Genomic DNA, 21240 nt, shown 5'->3' with positions numbered 1-21240 from the left:
GCTTCAAATTCTTCACTTTTTTTTTTAGAAAACTAAAATTCATAAATTTAAGAACCCGAAAATGTGTTATTTTTGTTTATATCACCAAAAATGATAACCACAAATAAAAGTACATTCCCAGTATATGTAATGCAAGCTTTGTTTTTCAAGCTATTATTCTTATATCTGATGATGCTGGTTAATTAAGGTTTATTTTAATTAGATTATAGTGGTTTTATGTTACAATTTTGATTTCTGATGTCAAATGATACGTTGTTTTTCATGTGATAATATGTACAAAGTTTTTTTTTGGTGTTGGTTTGGTTAATAAATGGTCATTTCTAGCTTAAGGTGCATATGTGCTCAAGTTTCTAATGGAACTGGCCAGTTAATAGTCACAGAGAGTTTTGGTTAATTAATGTTTCTTTTTAGATTATAGTGGTTTAATGTTACAATATAAAAAAAGAAAATGTGGTATGATTGCCAATGATACAACTCAGTCTCTCCACAAGAGACCAAAATGACACAGAAATTAACAACTATAGTTCACTGTATGGCCTTTAACAATGAGCAAAACCCATACTGCATAGTCAGTTTTGTTTTCGGAAGTCAAATGATATCTTGTTTTTCATGTGATTATATGAACAAAGTTTTATTTTTTGGTGTTGGTTAATAAATGGTCATCTCTAGCTTGAAGGAGTATAAGTGCCAAAGTTTCTGAATGCTGCTGGTGAATCAAGAGTGATATCCTTGTGACGTAAAGATTAGTAAGATATCAGTGGTTGACATGGTGGTCACAAGACAAAAGTTTACAGACACATAAACAGAATTACAACTCTGAGATAACAAACCAGTCTGCTATACTCTATGTCACACGATAGCATCCATTCATTAAACGTAATTAACTATGTATGACAACTGAAACCACCGTTCCCTATCAGCTATACCTTAACAACTTAATTACCCTCAGTCTTCGTACATTTCTCGGAAAACGCTATTTCTGTTACATCATTGATCTATATATTCAAAGGTAATTTCAAGAACATGAAATTTTAAACTGTAAATCATATAAACATATCTATAATACTAAAATGACGAGGTCCAATTTATCAGCCGTCATTTGGTAAAAACGACAAATCAAAGAATTAAACTTTATATATAGCTAATATAGGACAATGGTGTAGATTAAAAATTACACCACTTCAGACCCTTTTGTTTTCCACATAATTAATAATGCCAATAATTAACAAGTTCCGGGGCGAATCCGATACCGATACCAATAGTATATTCACCTGTTACCTATTACCTTATCTGTACCTTCCGCATCTGACAGGCGCACCACCAAACGGTGTATTTGCTTTTGCTATATACACGGGTCATAATCACAGGGTTGACACTCCTAAATTCAGTCAAATTGTTACCTATTGTAGTATTTTAATCAGTAAGACTTTACTAAAAAATCTGGACTTAAAATAAGGCATATAGGTACAGTTTTCAATTTGTTAGCGGGCATGACGTAAAACAACGAATCAAAGAATTCAACTTTATTGGATAATGCTGTTGATTAAAAAATACTCAATTCCAGGACCTGAATATTACCAATAATTGATAAGTTCCAGGTCAACGGGTTCAAACAGAAAGATTTGAAAGCAGAGAAAACTGTGTTTCTTATAATCGCCACAACTTTATCCGACAATACCAATACTAATACTATTACCAATAATTGATAAGTTCCAGGTCGACGGGTTCAAGCAGGAAGATTTGAAAGCAGAGACAACTGTGTTATCTTATAATCGGCACGACTTTATCAGATGACAATACCAATACTAAAATAAGGCTTACGCATAGTTATATACTTTAATTCAGTCATGAATCCGCGATATCACGGGTGTGTTCTAGTATATATATATATAAATGACTGAATAAATAGTCAACGATAAATCTTACGGGGCGATGGATCATATAAACATGATTCAGTACACTACAAAATATAATATATAACAAGTCAAAAAGGGTACAACATCACCATAAAATAACTATAAAACATGATTCATTTGACATTGTGCTATTACCGAAGAAGTATATCTGTTATTCGAACTATCTAATATTTGTTCATTTTATAGTTATTTTATGGTGATGTTGTACTCTTTTTGACTTGTTAAATATTATATTTTGTAGTGTACTGAATCATGTTACATCATACATGTGACAGAGTTGTCAAGCCACAACTGGAGATTTGGTAATTTTCAGCTGGAGTTTAGGTCTCAAAACTGGAGATTTATTATCAACGTACGCAACTTCTTTGCATACATGTGACAGAGTTGTCAAGCCACAACTGGAGATTTGGTAATTTTCAGCTGGAGTTTGGGTCTCATAACTGGAGATTTTTTATCGGCCTTTTTATCGACGTACGCAATGGTTTTGTTGTGTGTTTAAATTGCATATCTTCCTTTTTTGTTAAAAGAACAACAATTCCATACCTTTAAACACCTGCAAATCCATTCTTACTTGATAACAAGAGTGCACACGCTGAAATGTCTCGCCTTCTATACTAATCATTGATATTATGTTGATAGTCCTAAGTATAAAGCTAAGCTTTATTACAAATGTCACATAAACTTAACATTAACCAAGTTAACTAAACAAAGACCAATGAACCTTGAAAAAGAGGTCCAGGTCAGATGAACCATGCCAGGCAGACAGGTACAGCTAACAATGCTTCTATACAACATATATAGTTGACACATTACTTATAGTTTAAGAAAAATAGACCAAAACACAAAAACTTAACACTGTGCAATGAACCGTGAAAATGATGTCACGGTTAAATAAAACCTGCTCGACTGACATAAAGATCATAAAATATTTCCATACACCAAATATAGTTGACCTATGGCATATAGCATTAGATAAAAAGACCAAAACTCAAAAACTTAACTTTGACCACTGAACCATGAAAATGAGGTAAAGGTCACATGACATCTGCCCGCTAGACATGTACACTTAACAATCATTCCATACAACAAATATAGAAGACCTATTGCATATGATATGAGAAAAACAGACCAAAACACAAAAATTTAACTATAACCACTGAACCATGAAAATGAGGTCAAGGTCAGATGACACCTGCCAGTTGGACATGTACACCTTACAGTCCTTCCATACACCGAATATACTAGCCCTATTGCTTATAGTATCTGAGATATGGACTTGACCACCAAAACTTAACCTTGTTCACTGATCCATGAAATGAGGTCGAGGTCAAGTGAAAACTGTCTGACAGACACGAGGACCTTGCAAGGTACGCACATATCAAATATAGTTATCCTATTACTTATAATAAGAGAGAATTCAACATTACAAAAAATTTGAACTTTTTTTTCAAGTGGTCACTGAACCATGGAAATGAGGTCAAGGACATTGGACATGTGACTGAAGGAAACTTCGTAACATGAAGCATCTATATACAAAGTATGAAGCATCCAGGTCTTCCACCTTCTAAAATGTAAAGCTTTTAAGAAGTGAGATAACGCCGCCGTAGCCGCTGCCGCCGGATCACTATCCCTATGTCGAGCTTTCTGCAACAAAAGTTGCAGGCTCGACAAAAATAGAAGATAAGGGAGTTTCTATAATTTATTCATTATGTATAATTCAAGATAAAGTGATCAGCAATCATACATAGTCATAGCTGGCAAAGAGTACCTCTGGTTAAGCTACATTGTCAACTTTGGTACCACTACTGATTCAGAACATGCTTGTAATAGAAGGTGTTAAATTGATAGATTTGCACTACAACTTGTAGGCTTGCTGGTGGGTAGCTGTCTCCATAAGTTTGGTCAAGTCAGTAGGGCCACCATAGTCAGCTTTGCATGAAGTGTGGTAAGCATGGTCTTGGCCCTTGGTACAGGATCTGCACCATTTGAAATCAGATCTCAAGGCAGAGTTGAATTTGGCTATATACTTGGTCTTCTTTTATTTGCTTCTGGGGAATTTGTTGATAAAATATGGTTTGCATCATGATGTCATATTCTAAAATTTTTGAATTGTCCAAGACAACTATACTTATATAGGTATTGGCTTGGATAGAAAACAAGCCATAAATTTCATATTTGACTTGATTTCATTTGTCTTTGATGTTCAGTAAATGTTCCATGTATTAAACAGCATCAAATTAAATCCTTTTTTATACAACTTGTACAATTTAATCCTTTGTCAATATTTCACTTTTAATCAACCAGGCTTATGTCTTAAACTAGCTAGTTGATCACCAGGTAATTGCCTATTATCTTTAATTTATTGTGGTATATACAGTCTAATTCTAAACACCCCAGGCATATTTTACTATTTGACACAAAATCAATGACAGGAAACTTATTTTTCTCGGACTTTTCCCATATCAATTTCGAGTTTCTCAGACTTTTTCTCTGTCCATATCGATTTTGTAAACAAAAATGTGTATTGAAATTTTTACGATATTGACATTTTCAAAAAGCGGAAGAATTCAAAATTTAACGGGAGGGACGGAAGAGGGTCTGAAAGTGGGAGATTTTGACTCCTACCAGAAGAATCACATGTATAATGTATTACATGATCCATCGCCCTCTAAGATTAACCGTTGATTATTTATTTAGTCATTTTATATATATATATATATATATATATCAACTCGTCTAAACATCAACCCAACAATGTTAGATCTGTAAATTTGCTTTTGTAAATTTTTGGTTCTTCCCTAGCCGGGATTCGAACCCATGCTACTGTGATATTGTGACACCTAATCGCCTGCACTGCAGCCGTCCTGCTAGACCACACGACTGTATATATATGTTGTTTGTGCTGTATTTAGACCCTTCTACAATGAAACTTATTTTACATGCACACGTATAAAAATTGCAGTTTTTATCCAACGCAATTATAGATTTGAACGTAGTTTTCAATCCAGGCTTGTTTATCTGGATCTTTTTGAAAAAGATGGTAATTTTAGTTATGATTTCACTGTTAAAATAAATTATAATTAAAATTTGTCATCATTAATATTTCATACAATGTTTATCACTGTCTGAGAACCTTTAGGCAGAAAAATCAGAAGTTTTAGCCTTCAAGTAAACCCCATTTCAGGAAACAAGAAAGTTATCAATGCCTATTTCAGCGACAGAATTAATCTATAATAGAGTAATGTTTATATAATTTCGAGACATCACATCATAAAAACTATCATATAATAAAAATAAAATTTACCAATAAGGACATCTATACCAAGATTTTTATATACTTATTATGTTGTAGTAGAATGCAATAAATTATTTATCTAATTTAAATAAGACTGTTGAGTATAGAATAACAAATAAATGAAATATGGATGACATGATCCTTAATTTTAATGTAAAATGCCAGGACTAAACAAGTAAAATTAACATTAATAAAAGCCCAAAAGTCTTGTTTCAAACTATAAATAGACCAATCATGACTTCTTTGTGATGTTACTGTGACATATTAGTACTTTTGTCATGTGATATTAAAAAGAGGCAAATTAAAGAGTATCTGTTTTAGAAGAAATTGGAATATATAATTATTTCTTGTGATTTACTAAAGGATAACATAACTTCAATACAGCGTAATACTTAAAACCTGATAGCAAAATAAGTGACAATCCCATATGATTCAACGGAAAAAATTGTAGCTAGTAGCCCTTTATTAAAATCATGTTAAGATTCTTTGTGCACTGAGTACATTGTCAATTTCATAAATCTTATATTGCCAAGTCATGTCAAAACAAGGTTAGTTTATAATCCTTAGATTCTTTGTCTTCATCTCTCATTCAGGAAATGATGAATCTCTATAACATCTGGGAAAATAACCTGAAGATTAAAATCTCTCTTATTTGTTATTGTCAGTTGAACATTTTAAATTCTTCTCAGCTTTTGTCTAGCTTTACTATTGTTTAAACAAGGAAGTTAAACATCTTTAGAAATCAATAACAATAAAAACAGATAACATAAGGAAGGCAATCACTTATAGAACAATTGAAAGACTTCCAAATCTTCAGAAATCAATATCAATAAAACAGGTAACAAAAGAAAGGCAATCACTTATAGAACAATCCAAGGACTTCCATCACATCAGAACTCTAGCCAATGGTGCAATCCAAGGACTTCCAAATGTAAGATTCCATAAAACTCTAACCAATGGTGTAATCCAAGGACTTCCAAATGTAAGATTCCATAAAACTCTAACCAATGGTGCAATCCAAGGACTTCCAAATGTAAGATTCCATAAAACTCTATCCAATGGTGTAATCCAAGGACTTCCAAATGTAAGATTCCATAAAACTCTAACCAATGGTGTAATCCAAGGACTTCCAAATGTAAGATTTCATAAAACTCTAACCAATGGTGTAATCCAAGGACTTCCAAATGTAAGATTCCATAAAACTCTAACCAATGGTGCAATCCAAGGACTTCCAAATGTAAGATTCATTAAAACTCTATCCAATGGTGTAATCCAAGGACTTCCAAATGTAAGATTCCATAAAACTCTAACCAATGGTGTAATCCAAGGACTTCCAAATGTAAGATTCCATAAAACTCTAACCAATGGTGCAATCCAAGGACTTCCAAATGTAAGATTCCATAAAACTCTAACCAATGGTGTAATCCAAGGACTTTCAAATGTAAGACAGCAATTTGTGATTCCATCAAATTAAAACTCTAGCCAATGGTGCAATCCAAGGACTTCCAAATGTAAGATTCAATAAAACTCTAACCTGGTGCAATCCAAGGACTTCCAAATGTAAGATTCCATAAAACTCTAACCAATGGTGTAATCAAAGGACTTCCAAATGTAAGATTCCATAAAACTCTAACCAATGGTGTAATCCAAGGACTTCCAAATGTAAGACAGCCATTTGTGATCCCATCAAGTCAAAACTCTAGCCAATAGTGCAATCCAAGGACTTCCAAATGTAAGATTCAATAAAACTCTAACCAATGGTGCAATCCAAGGACTTCCACATGTAAGATTCAATAAAACTCTAACAACCAATGGTGCAATCCAAGGACTTCCAAATGTAAGATTCCATAAAACTCTAACCAATGGTGTAATCAAAGGACTTCCAAATGTAAGATTCCATAAGACTCTAACCAATGGTGTAATCCAAGGACTTCCAAATGTAAGATTCCATAAAACTCTAACCAATGGTGAAATCCAAGGACTTCCAAATGTAAGATTCAATAAAACTCTAACCAATGGTGTAATCAAAGGACTTCCAAATGTAAGATTCCATAAAACTCTAACCAATTGTGTAATCCAAGGACTTCCAAATGTAAGATTCCATAAAACTCTAACCAATGGTGTAATCAAAGGACTTCCAAATGTAAGATTCCATAAAACTCTAACCAATGGTGTAATCAAAGGACTTCCAAATGTAAGATTCCATAAAACTCTAACCAATGGTGTAATCCAAGGACTTCCAAATATAAGATTCCATAAAACTCTAACCAATGGTGAAATCCAAGGACTTCCAAATGTAAGATTCAATAAAACTCTAACCAATGGTGTAATCAAAGGACTTCCAAATGTAAGATTCCATAAAACTCTAACCAATGGTGTAATCCAAGGACTTCCAAATGTAAGATTCCATAAAACTCTAACCAATGGTGAAATCCAAGGACTTCCAAATGTAAGATTCCATAAAACTCTAACCAATGGTGTAATCAAAGGACTTTCAAATGTAAGATTCCATAAAACTCTAACCAATGGTGTAATCCAAGGACTTCCAAATGTAAGATTCCATAAAACTCTAACCAATGGTGTAATCAAAGGACTTCCAAATGTACGACAGAATAATCTCTTTGGAAATGAGATGTACCAATGCTTATACCGTACTCAGTCATACATGTATAATATGCAGTTGTGTATAATACACACCTTTAAACTTTAAAAGGAGCTAAAAGACATGGGGACAAAAAGAATATGGTATACTATAGATTTGTCTTACCTCAATTCCAGTGACACCCATAGCTGTTTCTATATTCTGTGTCATCCTAAATGGGACCTTCTCTGGAACTCTCAATCCTTTTCCTTTCTCAAAACACACATTGTAGTCAATATGCACTACCTGGAAAAAAATAATTTATTGAATACTTATCAAACAAGTGTTTGTATCATGTCTGATATATAGTGGTTTCCAGAAAGTCATTTCAAGAACAATAAATTAAACTCTCATACTGTGAAAGTACTTTTGTTCGTGTGGAACTAATGTTCGTGGTTTTTGTGGATGACTTTATCCACAAATTTAAGTGCCAAACGAAATAAAACAAACGTTGTCCAAAATCAAGACATGAAAAGATCCCCACGTAGCTTTGACTACTGGTATGATCTAGAGAATAATTTTGAATGAAATATTGCAAAATCTGAGAATACTATAATGGTAGTCACAGGGCAAACACACCATGAACTACAACTGCAGGCAAGATTATACCCATTTAATCTTTAAAAACCTACAGGTATTGATATGCCATGATAAAGTGTTCATTCTATGTCCTCATAAATCTAGTACATATGATAAATAGTAATTAAATTTAATTTTCCTGCTGGGCTTGCTTTTTATAAGAACTATTTCAACTTTCAAGACATGTTTATAGCATTTGGTTATTGGTTATGTATTTTTTCTTTCTTAAGGTGACATATGTCCTAATTGACACCTTGGATGGTCTTTAATCTGTTGATCACTCTATCTCAGTTAATTAGTGTGATCACTTTTTACACAGGTCAATAAAATTGAGAATGGAATTGGGGAATGTGTCAAAGAGACAACAACCCGACCATAGAATAGACAACAGCAAAAGGTCACCAACAGGTCTTCAATGCAGCGAGAAATTCCCGAACTGGGAGGCGTCCTTCAGCTGGCCCCTAAACAAATATATATACTAGTTCAGTGATAATGAAAGCCATACTAAATTCCAAATTATACACAAGAAACTAAAATTAACCTGATGCTCCACAGGGCGCAGCTTTATACGACCGCAGAGGTTGAACCCTGAACGGATGGGACAAGTATGGACACAACATTCAAGCTGGATTCAGCTCTAAATTTGGATTGTGATTAAATAGTTGACACAGCATAGGTTTCTGACACAGAATGAATGTGGTCTAATGAACTTAAAATATTTTTTTTGCCTTTGAGCAATTCACTATGCTGTTGAATATTAATCCTCTCAAAAAAATGTTTGAAGAAATTTTCTTTTTATTTATGAAATCTGAAATGAGAAAAATTTACCCCCCCTTTCCTTTTTCCAAAACTGATCTCAATTCAAATTTCTATTGGACTTGCAACAATAACTACTCATTTAAATACATCATAAAATATTAAAATGTAAAATAAAGTGCTTGTTATCACTGAATGGTAAAGATTGTTTTAATTGATCATTTGGTAGTAAAAGTGAATATACATTGTATATTGTATAAAACAATGATTTAAGTTGATTCAACTACTATTCTGGACAAAGAAAGATAACTCCAATTGAAAATTTCTTGCTATTGCACAATATTGTGCAATTAGATATTTCTTGCTATTGCGCAATACTGTGCAATTGAAAATATTTGCTATTGCACAATGCTGTGCAATTGAAGATTTCTTGCTACTGCGCAATACTGTGCAATTGAAAATTTCTTGCTATTGCGCAATAATGTGCAATTGAAGATTTCTTGCTAATGCTGAATACTGTGCAAATGAAAATTTCTTGCTATTGCACAATAATTAATATAATAATTTTGGATCCTGATTTGAACAACTTGAAAACTGGGCCCATAATCAAAAATCTAAGTACATGTTTAGATTCAGAATATCAAAAAAGCCCAAGAATTCAATTTTTGTTAAAATCAAACTTAGTTTAATTTTGGACCTTTTGGACTTTAATGTAGACCAATTTGAAAACGGGACCAAAAATTAAGAATCTATATACACAGTTAGATTTGGCATATCAAAGAACCCCAATTATTCAATTTTTGATGAAATCAAACAAAGTTTAATTTTGGACCCCGATTTGGACCAACTTGAAAACTGGGCCAATAATAAAAAATCTAAGTAGTTTTTAGATTCAGCATATCAAAGAACCCCAAGGATTCAATTTTTTTAAAAATCAAACTAAGTTTAATTTTGGACCCTTTGGACCTTAATGTAGACCAATTTGAAAACGGGACCAAAAATTAAGAATCTACATACACAGTTAGATTCGGCATATCAAAGAACCCCAATTATTCAATTTTTGATGAAATCAAACAAAGTTCAATTTTGGACCCTTTGGGCCCCTTATTCCTAAACTGTTGGGACCAAAACACCCAAAATCATACCCAACCTTCCTTTAATGGTCATAAACCTTGTGTTTAAATTTCATAGATTTCTATTCACTTATACTAAAGTTATAGTGTGAAAACCAAGAATAATGCTTATTTGGGCCCCTTTTTCGCCCCTAATTCCTAAACTGTTGGGACCTCAACTCATAAAATCAATCCAACCTTCCTTTTGTGGTCATAAACCTTGTGTTTAAATTTCATTGATTTCTATTTACTTATACTAAAGTTATTGTGCGAAAACCAAGAATAATGCTTATTTGGGCCCTTTTTGGCCCCTAATTCCTAAAATGTTGGGACCTCAACTCCCAAAATCAATCCCAACCTTACTTTTGTGGTCATAAACCTTGTGTTAAAATTTCATAGATTTCTATTCACTTTTACTTAGAGTGCGAAAACTAAAAGTATTTGGACGACGACAACGCAGACGATGACGCCAACGTGATACCAATATACGACCAAAAAATTTTCAATTTTTGCGGCCGTATAAAAATAATACAAAACTAACAAAGGCCAGAGGCTTTACTTTGCAATTTCCTTTAATCAAAACAATTTGTAACCTTCTTTTTTAATGTCTTTTAAAATTATTTTTACCCACAAAATCCACGAATTTAAAAACCCACCAACATGTAAATTTTGCTAAAACCACGAAAATTGATACCCACGAATTAAAGTACTTTCACAGTATAATAATTTGAAGGAGGTTATGTCCCTAGTTGGGTGGGTAATAGACTAAAACATAATGTATGTATATAATGTGTACGCCCTCAGCACCAATCTTCTCAAATTTGAATTAAAGAAAAAGCTGCAATGGTTTTGGAGAAGAATATGTTTGATAAAGTTTATGACATAGCCAAGAGTAATGCCACTAAACACCAACAATAAATCAATCCTTCCAGACATCAGCATGGTAAGAACAGGCATTGTTAGTTAATACCACTAAACACCAACAATAAATCAATCCTTCCAGACACTTATTCTAGCATGGTAAGAACAGGCATTGTTAGTTAATACCACTAAACACCAACAATAAATCAATCCTTCCAGACACTAGCATGGTAACAACGGGCATTGTTAGTTAATACCACTAAACACCAACAATAAATCAATCCTTCCAGACACTAGCATGGTAACAACGGGCATTGTTAGTTAATGCCACTAAACACCAACAATAAATCAATCCTTCCAGACACTTATTCTAGCATGGTAAGAACGGGCATTGTTAGTTAATACCACTAAACACCAACAATAAATCAATCCTTCCAGACATTAGCATGGTAAGAACAGGCATTGTTAGTTAATGCCACTAAACACCAACAATAAATCAATCCTTCCAGACACTAGCATGGTAAGAACAGGCATTGTTAGTTAATGCCACTAAACACCAACAATAAATCAATCCTTCCAGACACTTATTCTAGCATGGTAAGAACGGGCATTGTTAGTTAATACCACTAAACACCAACAATAAATCAATCCTTCCAGACATTAGCATGGTAAGAACAGGCATTGTTAGTTAATGCCACTAAACACCAACAATAAATCAATCCTTCCAGACACTAGCATGGTAACAACGGGCATTGTTAGTTAATGCCACTAAACACCAACAATAAATCAATCCTTCCAGACACTTATTCTAGCATGGTAAGAACAGGCATTGTTAGTTAATGCCACTAAACACCAACAATAAATCAATCCTTCCAGACACTAGCATGGTAAGAACAGGCATTGTTAGTTAATGCCACTAAACACCAACAATAAATCAATCCTTCCAGACACTTATTCTAGCGTGGTAAGAACGGGCATTGTTAGTTAATGCCACTAAACACCAACAATAAATCAATCCTTCCAGACACTAGCATGGTAACAACGGGCATTGTTAGTTAATGCTACTAAACACCAACAATAAATCAATCCTTCCAGACACTAGCATGGTAACAACGGGCATTGTTAGTTAATGCCACTAAACACCAACAATAAATCAATCCTTCCAGACACTAGCATGGTAACAACGGGCATTGTTAGTTAATGCCACTAAACACCAACAATAAATCAATCCTTCCAGACACTAGCATGGTAACAACGGGCATTGTTAGTTAATGCCACTAAACACCAACAATAAATCAATCCTTCCAGACACATGGTAAGAACAGGCATTGTTAGTTAATGCCACTAAACACCAACAATAAATCAATCCTTCCAGACACTAGCGTGGTAAGAACAGGCATTTTTAGTTAATGCCACTAAACACCAACAATAAATCAATCCTTCCAGACATTAGCATGGTAAGAACAGGCATTGTTAGTTAATACCACTAAACACCAACAATAAATCAATCCTTCCAGACACTAGCATGTTAAGAACAGGCATTGTTAGTTAATGCCACTAAACACCAACAATAAATCAATCCTTCCAGACACTAGCATGGTAAGAACAGGCATTGTTAGTTAATGCCACTAAACACCAACAATAAATCAATCCTTCCAGACACTAGCATGGTAAGAACAGGCATTGTTAGTTAATACCACTAAACACCAACAATAAATCAATCCTTCCAGACACTTATTCTAGCGTGGTAAGAACGGGCATTGTTAGTTAATGCCACTAAACACCAACAATAAATCAATCCTTCCAGACACTAGCATGGTAACAACGGGCATTGTAAGTTAATGCCACTAAACACCAACAATAAATCAATCCTTCCAGACACTAGCATGGTAACAACGGGCATTGTTAGTTAATGCCACTAAACACCAACAATAAATCAATCCTTCCAGACACTTATTCTAGCATGGTAAGAACAGGCATTGTTAGTTAATGCTACTAAACATCAACAATAAATCAATCCTTCCAGACACTAGCATGGTAACAACGGGCATTGTTAGTTAATGCCACTAAACACCAACAATAAATCAATCCTTCCAGACACTTATTCTAGCATGGTAAGAACAGGCATTGTTAGTTAATACCACTAAACACCAACAATAAATCAATCCTTCCAGACACTAGCATGGTAACAACGGGCATTGTTAGTTAATGCCACTAAACACCAACAATAAATCAATCCTTCCAGACACTAGCATGGTAAGAACAGGCATTGTTAGTCAATACCACTAAACACCAACAATAAATCAATCCTTCCAGACACTAGCATGGTAACAACGGGCATTGTTAGTTAATGCCACTTAACACCAACAATAAATCAATCCTTCCAGACACTTATTCTAGCATGGTAAGAACAGGCATTGTTAGTTAATACCACTAAACACCAACAATAAATCAATCCTTCCAGACACTAGCATGGTAACAACGGGCATTGTTATTTAATGCCACTAAACACCAACAATAAATCAATCCTTCATGACACTTATTCTAGCATGGTAAGAACAGGCATTGTTAGTTAATACCACTAAACACCAACAATAAATCAATCCTTCCAGACACTTATTCTAGCATGGTAACAACGGGCATTGTTAGTTAATGCCACTAAACACCAACAATAAATCAATCCTTCCAGACACTTATTCTAGCATGGTAAGAACAGGCATTGTTAGTTAATACCACTAAACACCAACAATAAATCAATCCTTCCAGACACTAGCATGGTAACAAAGGGCATTGTTATTTAATGCCACTAAACACCAACAATAAATCAATCCTTCATGACACTAGCATGGTAACAACGGGCATTGTTAGTTAATACCACTAAACACCAACAATAAATCAATCCTTCCAGACACTAGCATGGTAAGAACAGGCATTGTTAGTCAATACCACTAAACACCAACAATAAATCAATCCTTCCAGACACTAGCATGGTAACAACGGGCATTGTTATTTAATGCCACTAAACACCAACAATAAATCAATCCTTCATGACACTAGCATGGTAACAACGGGCATTGTTAGTTAATACCACTAAACACCAACAATAAATCAATCCTTCCAGACACTAGCATGGTAACAACGGGCATTGTTAGTTAATACCACTAAACACCAACAATAAATCAATCCTTCCAGACACTAGCATGGTAACAACGGGCAGTGTTAGTTAATGCCACTAAACACCAACAATAAATCAATCCTTCCAGACACTTATTCTAGCATGGTAAGAACGGGCATTGTTAGTTAATACCACTAAACACCAACAATAAATCAATCCTTCCAGACACTTATTCTAGCATGGTAAGAACGGGCATTGTTAGTTAATACCACTAAACACCAACAATAAATCAATCCTTCCAGACACTTATTCTAGCATGGTAAGAACGGGCATTGTTAGTTAATACCACTAAACACCAACAATAAATCAATCCTTCCAGACACTTATTCTAGCATGGTAAGAACAGGCATTGTTAGTTAATGCCACTAAACACCAACAATAAATCAATCCTTCATGACACTAGCATGGTAAGAACGGGCATTGTTAGTTAATGCCACTAAACACCAACAATAAATCAATCCTTCCAGACACTAGCATGGTAACAACGGGCATTGTTAGTTAATGCCACTAAACACCAACAATAAATCAATCCTTCCAGACACTAGCATGGTAACAACGGGCATTGTTATTTAATGCCACTAAACACCAACAATAAATCAATCCTTCATGACACTAGCATGGTAACAACGGGCATTGTTAGTTAATACCACTAAACACCAACAATAAATCAATCCTTCCAGACACTAGCATGGTAACAACGGGCATTGTTAGTTAATGCCACTAAACACCAACAATAAATCAATCCTTCCAGACACTAGCATGGTAACAACGGGCATTGTTATTTAATGCCACTAAACACCAACAATAAATCAATCCTTCATGACACTAGCATGGTAACAACGGGCATTGTTAGTTAATACCACTAAACACCAACAATAAATCAATCCTTCCAGACACTAGCATGGTAACAACGGGCATTGTTATTTAATGCCACTAAACACCAACAATAAATCAATCCTTCATGACACTAGCATGGTAACAACGGGCATTGTTAGTTAATATCACTAAACACCAACAATAAATCAATCCTTCCAGACACTTATTCTAGCATGGTAAGAACGGGCATTGTTAGTTAATACCACTAAACACCAACAATAAATCAATCCTTCCAGACACTTATTCTAGCATGGTAAGAACAGGCATTGTTAGTTAATGCCACTAAACACCAACAATAAATCAATCCTTCATGACACTAGCATGGTAAGAACGGGCATTGTTAGTTAATGCCACTAAACACCAACAATAAATCAATCCTTCCAGACACTAGCATGGTAACAACGGGCATTGTTAGTTAATGCCACTAAACACCAACAATAAATCAATCCTTCCAGACACTAGCATGGTAACAACGGGCATTGTTATTTAATGCCACTAAACACCAACAATAAATCAATCCTTCATGACACTAGCATGGTAACAACGGGCATTGTTAGTTAATACCACTAAACACCAACAATAAATCAATCCTTCCAGACACTAGCATGGTAAGAACAGGCATTGTTAGTTAATACCACTAAACACCAACAATAAATCAATCCTTCCAGACACTTATTCTAGCGTGGTAAGAACGGGCATTGTTAGTTAATACCACTAAACACCAACAATAAATCAATCCTTCCAGACACTAGCATGGTAACAACGGGCATTGTTATTTAATGCCACTAAACACCAACAATAAATCAATCCTTCATGACACTAGCATGGTAACAACGGGCATTGTTAGTTAATGCCACTAAACACCAACAATAAATCAATCCTTCCAGACACTAGCATGGTAACAACGGGCATTGTTAGTTAATACCACTAAACACCAACAATAAATCAATCCTTCCAGACACTAGCATGGTAACAACGGGCAGTGTTAGTTAATGCCACTAAACACCAACAATAAATCAATCCTTCATGACACTAGCATGGTAACAACGGGCATTGTTAGTTAATACCACTAAACACCAACAATAAATCAATCCTTCCAGACACTAGCATGGTAAGAACAGGCATTGTTAGTTAATACCACTAAACACCAACAATAAATCAATCCTTCCAGACACTTATTCTAGCGTGGTAAGAACGGGCATTGTTAGTTAATGCCACTAAACACCAACAATAAATCAATCCTTCCAGACATTAGCATGGTAAGAACAGGCATTGTTAGTTAATACCACTAAACACCAACAATAAATCAATCCTTCCAGACACTAGCATGTTAAGAACAGGCATTGTTAGTTAATGCCACTAAACACCAACAATAAATCAATCCTTCCAGACACTAGCATGGTAAGAACAGGCATTGTTAGTTAATGCCACTAAACACCAACAATAAATCAATCCTTCCAGACACTAGCATGGTAAGAACAGGCATTGTTAGTTAATACCACTAAACACCAACAATAAATCAATCCTTCCAGACACTTATTCTAGCGTGGTAAGAACGGGCATTGTTAGTTAATGCCACTAAACACCAACAATAAATCAATCCTTCCAGACACTAGCATGGTAACAACGGGCATTGTTAGTTAATGCCACTAAACACCAACAATAAATCAATCCTTCCAGACACTAGCATGGTAACAACGGGCATTGTTAGTTAATGCCACTAAACACCAACAATAAATCAATCCTTCCAGACACTTATTCTAGCATGGTAAGAACAGGCATTGTTAGTTAATACCACTAAACACCAACAATAAATCAATCCTTCCAGACACTAGCATGGTAACAACGGGCATTGTTAGTTAATGCCACTAAACACCAACAATAAATCAATCCTTCCAGACACTTATTCTAGCATGGTAAGAACAGGCATTGTTAGTTAATACCACTAAACACCAACAATAAATCAATCCTTCCAGACACTAGCATGGTAACAACGGGCATTGTTAGTTAATGCCACTAAACACCAACAATAAATCAATCCTTCCAGACACTAGCATGGTAAGAACAGGCATTGTTAGTCAATACCACTAAACACCAACAATAAATCAATCCTTCCAGACACTAGCATGGTAACAACGGGCATTGTTAGTTAATGCCACTTAACACCAACAATAAATCAATCCTTCCAGACACTTATTCTAGCATGGTAAGAACAGGCATTGTTAGTTAATACCACTAAACACCAACAATAAATCAATCCTTCCAGACACTTATTCTAGCATGGTAAGAACAGGCATTGTTAGTTAATGCCACTAAACACCAACAATAAATCAGTCCTTCCAGACACTAGCATGGTAAGAACGGACATTGTTAGTTAATGCCACTTAACACCAACAATAAATCAATCCTTCCAGACACTAGCATGGTAAGAACAGGCATTGTTAGTTAATGCCACTAAACACCAACAATAAATCAGTCCTTCCAGACACTAGCATGGTAACAACGGGCATTGTTAGTTAATGCCACTTAACACCAACAATAAATCAATCCTTCCAGGCACTTATTCTAGCATGGTAAGAACAGGCATTGTTAGTTAATGCCACTTAACACTAACAATAAATCAATCCTTCCAGGCACTTATTCTAGCATGGTAAGAACAGGCATTGTTAGTTAATATCACTAAACACCAACAATAAATCAATCCTTCCAGACACTTATTCTAGCATGGTAACAACAGGCATTGTTAGTTAATGCCACTAAACACCAACAATAAATCAATCCTTCCAGACACTTATTCTAGCATGGTAAGAACAGGCATTGTTAGTTAATACCACTAAACACCAACAATAAATCAATCCTTCCAGACACTTATTCTAGCATGGTAAGAACAGGCATTGTTAGTTAATGCCACTTAACACCAACAATAAATCAATCCTTCCAGACACTTATTCTAGCATGGTAAGAACGGGCATTGTTAGTTAATGCCACTTAACACCAACAATAAATCAATCCTTCCAGACACTAGCATGGTAAGAACGGGCATTGTTAGTTAATGCCACTTAACACCAACAATAAATCAATCCTTCCAGACACTAGCATGGTAAGAACAGGCATTGTTAGTTAATGCCACTAAACACCAACAATAAATCAATCCTTCCAGACACTAGCATGGTAAGAACGGGCATTGTTAGTTTTGTAAACATTAGCTTTAAGGGCAACTCCATACTTTGCTGAATATTTTTGCTGTTAGTTTCTCTTTTTGCTCTAACTGCTTTTGTTATCAAGATATTAGGCCAAAACTCAATTTTGAAAACTATGTTCTATTTCTATCTATGGAAGCCATGTTTCTTGATGGACAAGAGTAAACTAGAGGCTCTCAAGAGCCTGTATCTGTATCGCTCACCTGGCTCTACCTAGGTTTTTGAAATTATATAAAAACAAGAATGTGTCCTCAGTACACGAATGCCCCACTCGCACCATCATTTTCCATGTTCAGTGGACCGTGAAATTGGGGTAAAAACTTTAATTTGGCATTAAAATTAGAAAGATCATATCATAGGGAACATGCGTACTAAGTTTGAAGTCGATTGGACTTCAACTTCATCAAAAACTACCTTGACCAAAAACTTTAACCTGGAGCGGGACAGACGGACGAACGGACGGACGGACGAACGGACGCACAGACCAGAAAACATAATGCCCCTCTACTATCGTAGGTGGGGCATAAAAAAAGATAAACCTTGGCTACAAAGTAACAACTCTAGGCCAGCACCTTATTAGGAAACGAACATTAATGCTATGTTTGGTTTCATTCAATTCAATGGTTCTCTAAAAGATAAAATTTGTATGTATTTCCCATAGTGTCCTATGTTAAACTAAGCCCCTCCCTGGCGACCATCTTGGATGATAGATCAGCTACAAAGTAACATAACTTGGTCAGCATCTCATCAGGAACATTCATGCTATGTTTGGTTTCATTCCATTCAGTGGTTCTCTAAAAGAAGAAATTTGTATGTATTTCCAATAGGGTGATATGTTAAACTAAGTCACCCCACTGGTGGCCATCTTGGACATTGGATTGGCTAAAAAGTAACAACACTTGATCAGCATCTCATTAGGAACATTCATGCTATGTTTGGTTTCATTCAATTCAGTGGTTCTCTAAAAGAGGACATTTGTATGTATTTCCCTTAGGGTTCTATGTTAAACCAAGTCCCCCGCTGGTGGCCATCTTGGATGTTGGATCGGCTACAAAGTAACAACACTTGGTCAGCATCTCATAAGGAACATTCATGCTATGTTTGACTTCATTCCATTCAGTGGTTCTCTAAAAGAAGACATTTGTATATATTTCCCATTGGGTCCTATGTTAAACTAAGTCCCCCGCTGGTGGCCATCTTTAATGATGAATCTGCTACAAAGTAACAACACTTGGTCAGCACCTCATAAGGAACATTCATACTATGTTTGGTTTCATTCCATTCAGTGGTTTTCTAAAAGAAGTCATTTGTATGCATTTCCAATAGGGCCCTATGTTAAACCAAGTCCCCCACTGGTGGCCATCTTGGATGATGGATCGGCTACAAAGTAACAACACTTGGTCAACACCTCATAAGGAACATTCATACTATGTTTGGTTTCATTCCATTCAGTGGTTCTCTAAAAGAAGTCATTTGTATGCACTTCCCATAGGGTCCTATGTTAAACTAAGTCCCCCACTGGTGGCCATCTTGGATGATGGATCTGCTACAAAATAACAACACTTGGTCAGCACCTCATAAGGAACATTCATGCCATGTTTGGATGTAAAAAGTTAACGCTGACTACGGATGCTAAGCGATGAGAAAAGCTCACTTGGCCCAAAGGGCCAGGTGAGCTAAAAAAAACCAACTTGATTCCCTTAAAATCAGTCAGCAGAAGTTTGGTTGAAATTGATCTTGTAGATTCAGGGCAGAAGATTTTTTGGAAAAGCCCATAATGATGATAGAAGATATTTGTCCATTGGCAACTGTTCTCCTTATTTTATATACAAACAAATTCCTCAAGTTTGGTAAATAAAGATTGAACAATATGAACCCCATCAAAATGAGGGGATGTACTTAGATGTTTTCTGAGAATTCAGGCTCCACCAGTGAAGAAAAGTTTTCCTTGAACAATGAGTCATGAAAAATTTCAAATATTTGCCAAACAGGAATTGAATGCATGGAAAACTATGGTGAAACAAACTGATACCAGAAAAAAACCAACAAAAAAAAACATGAAAGAACTATAATATTCAATGAGTGACTGAGCAATACATTACTCCATGTATATGTTTAGAGCATCATAATTGTTTGTCTGGCATAAAATTCTTGAAATAGTTATTTTTTCATGTTTTGGCAAGGATTTTTTAATTGCAATAAATTAGAAAGTTGAAGAAACAATATCTTTTTCTACCCATTGTCATTTTTGGTGTGACATGATCAATCATTCATTGACAACACCCATTGTTGTCTGACATCATAAGTGTGAAATTAACTGTTTATATTTTACTGGTAAATCAGGGTATATCATTACAACAAATATTATAATTCACATATACTGCATCGAATATTTTTTATAGATATTTCTTGTGTACTTGATAAAAAACATAGCTTTTACATAAATAAAACAAAAACAACAGGTGAAATTAGCACAACCTTTTTACCACATGAATTACAGTTAAAAGCTCATTATGGGATATTTGTATTTTTTGGGTGATCTATCTGAAACCATTTGTTCTCTTAACTAATTTTTAAAATTCTCTTAACTAATATTTAAAATTTTATTTAGGACATCTTTTTCAAATTTGTCTCTCTTTCAGATGGATTTGCACCATACATTTGTGTAAATAAGCCTAATGTGTATGAACATTATCTAAAAAGGATTTATTAAACACGTTACTTGGTTATAGTGAAGATACGTATGGTAGTTACTCCTTATCTGGTAATCTTTTTTTGATTAAAATGTAATGCATTATATCTACTTTGCTGCCAATTAAAAAGCTTTTA

At 34.8% G+C, this 21240-nt stretch overlaps 1 protein-coding gene across 4 annotated transcripts in view; it reads right to left on the bottom strand.

Moving 5' to 3' along the window:
• Positions 1-21240, bottom strand: part of LOC139487419 (serine/threonine-protein kinase SMG1-like) — a 156601-nt gene that overhangs the window by 42705 nt on the left and 92656 nt on the right. For all 4 annotated transcript variants that reach the window (XM_071272179.1, XM_071272177.1, XM_071272180.1 and 1 more), the window contains one exon: positions 7979-8098. In XM_071272179.1, the coding sequence (XP_071128280.1) occupies positions 7979-8098 (120 nt within the window). The remainder of the gene's footprint in view (positions 1-7978; positions 8099-21240) is intronic.

The sequence above is a fragment of the Mytilus edulis genome, chromosome 9 (genome assembly GCF_963676685.1).
Source record: "Mytilus edulis chromosome 9, xbMytEdul2.2, whole genome shotgun sequence".
NCBI lineage: Eukaryota > Metazoa > Mollusca > Bivalvia > Mytilida > Mytilidae > Mytilus > Mytilus edulis.
This window is presented reverse-complemented; position numbering and strand designations above follow the sequence as displayed.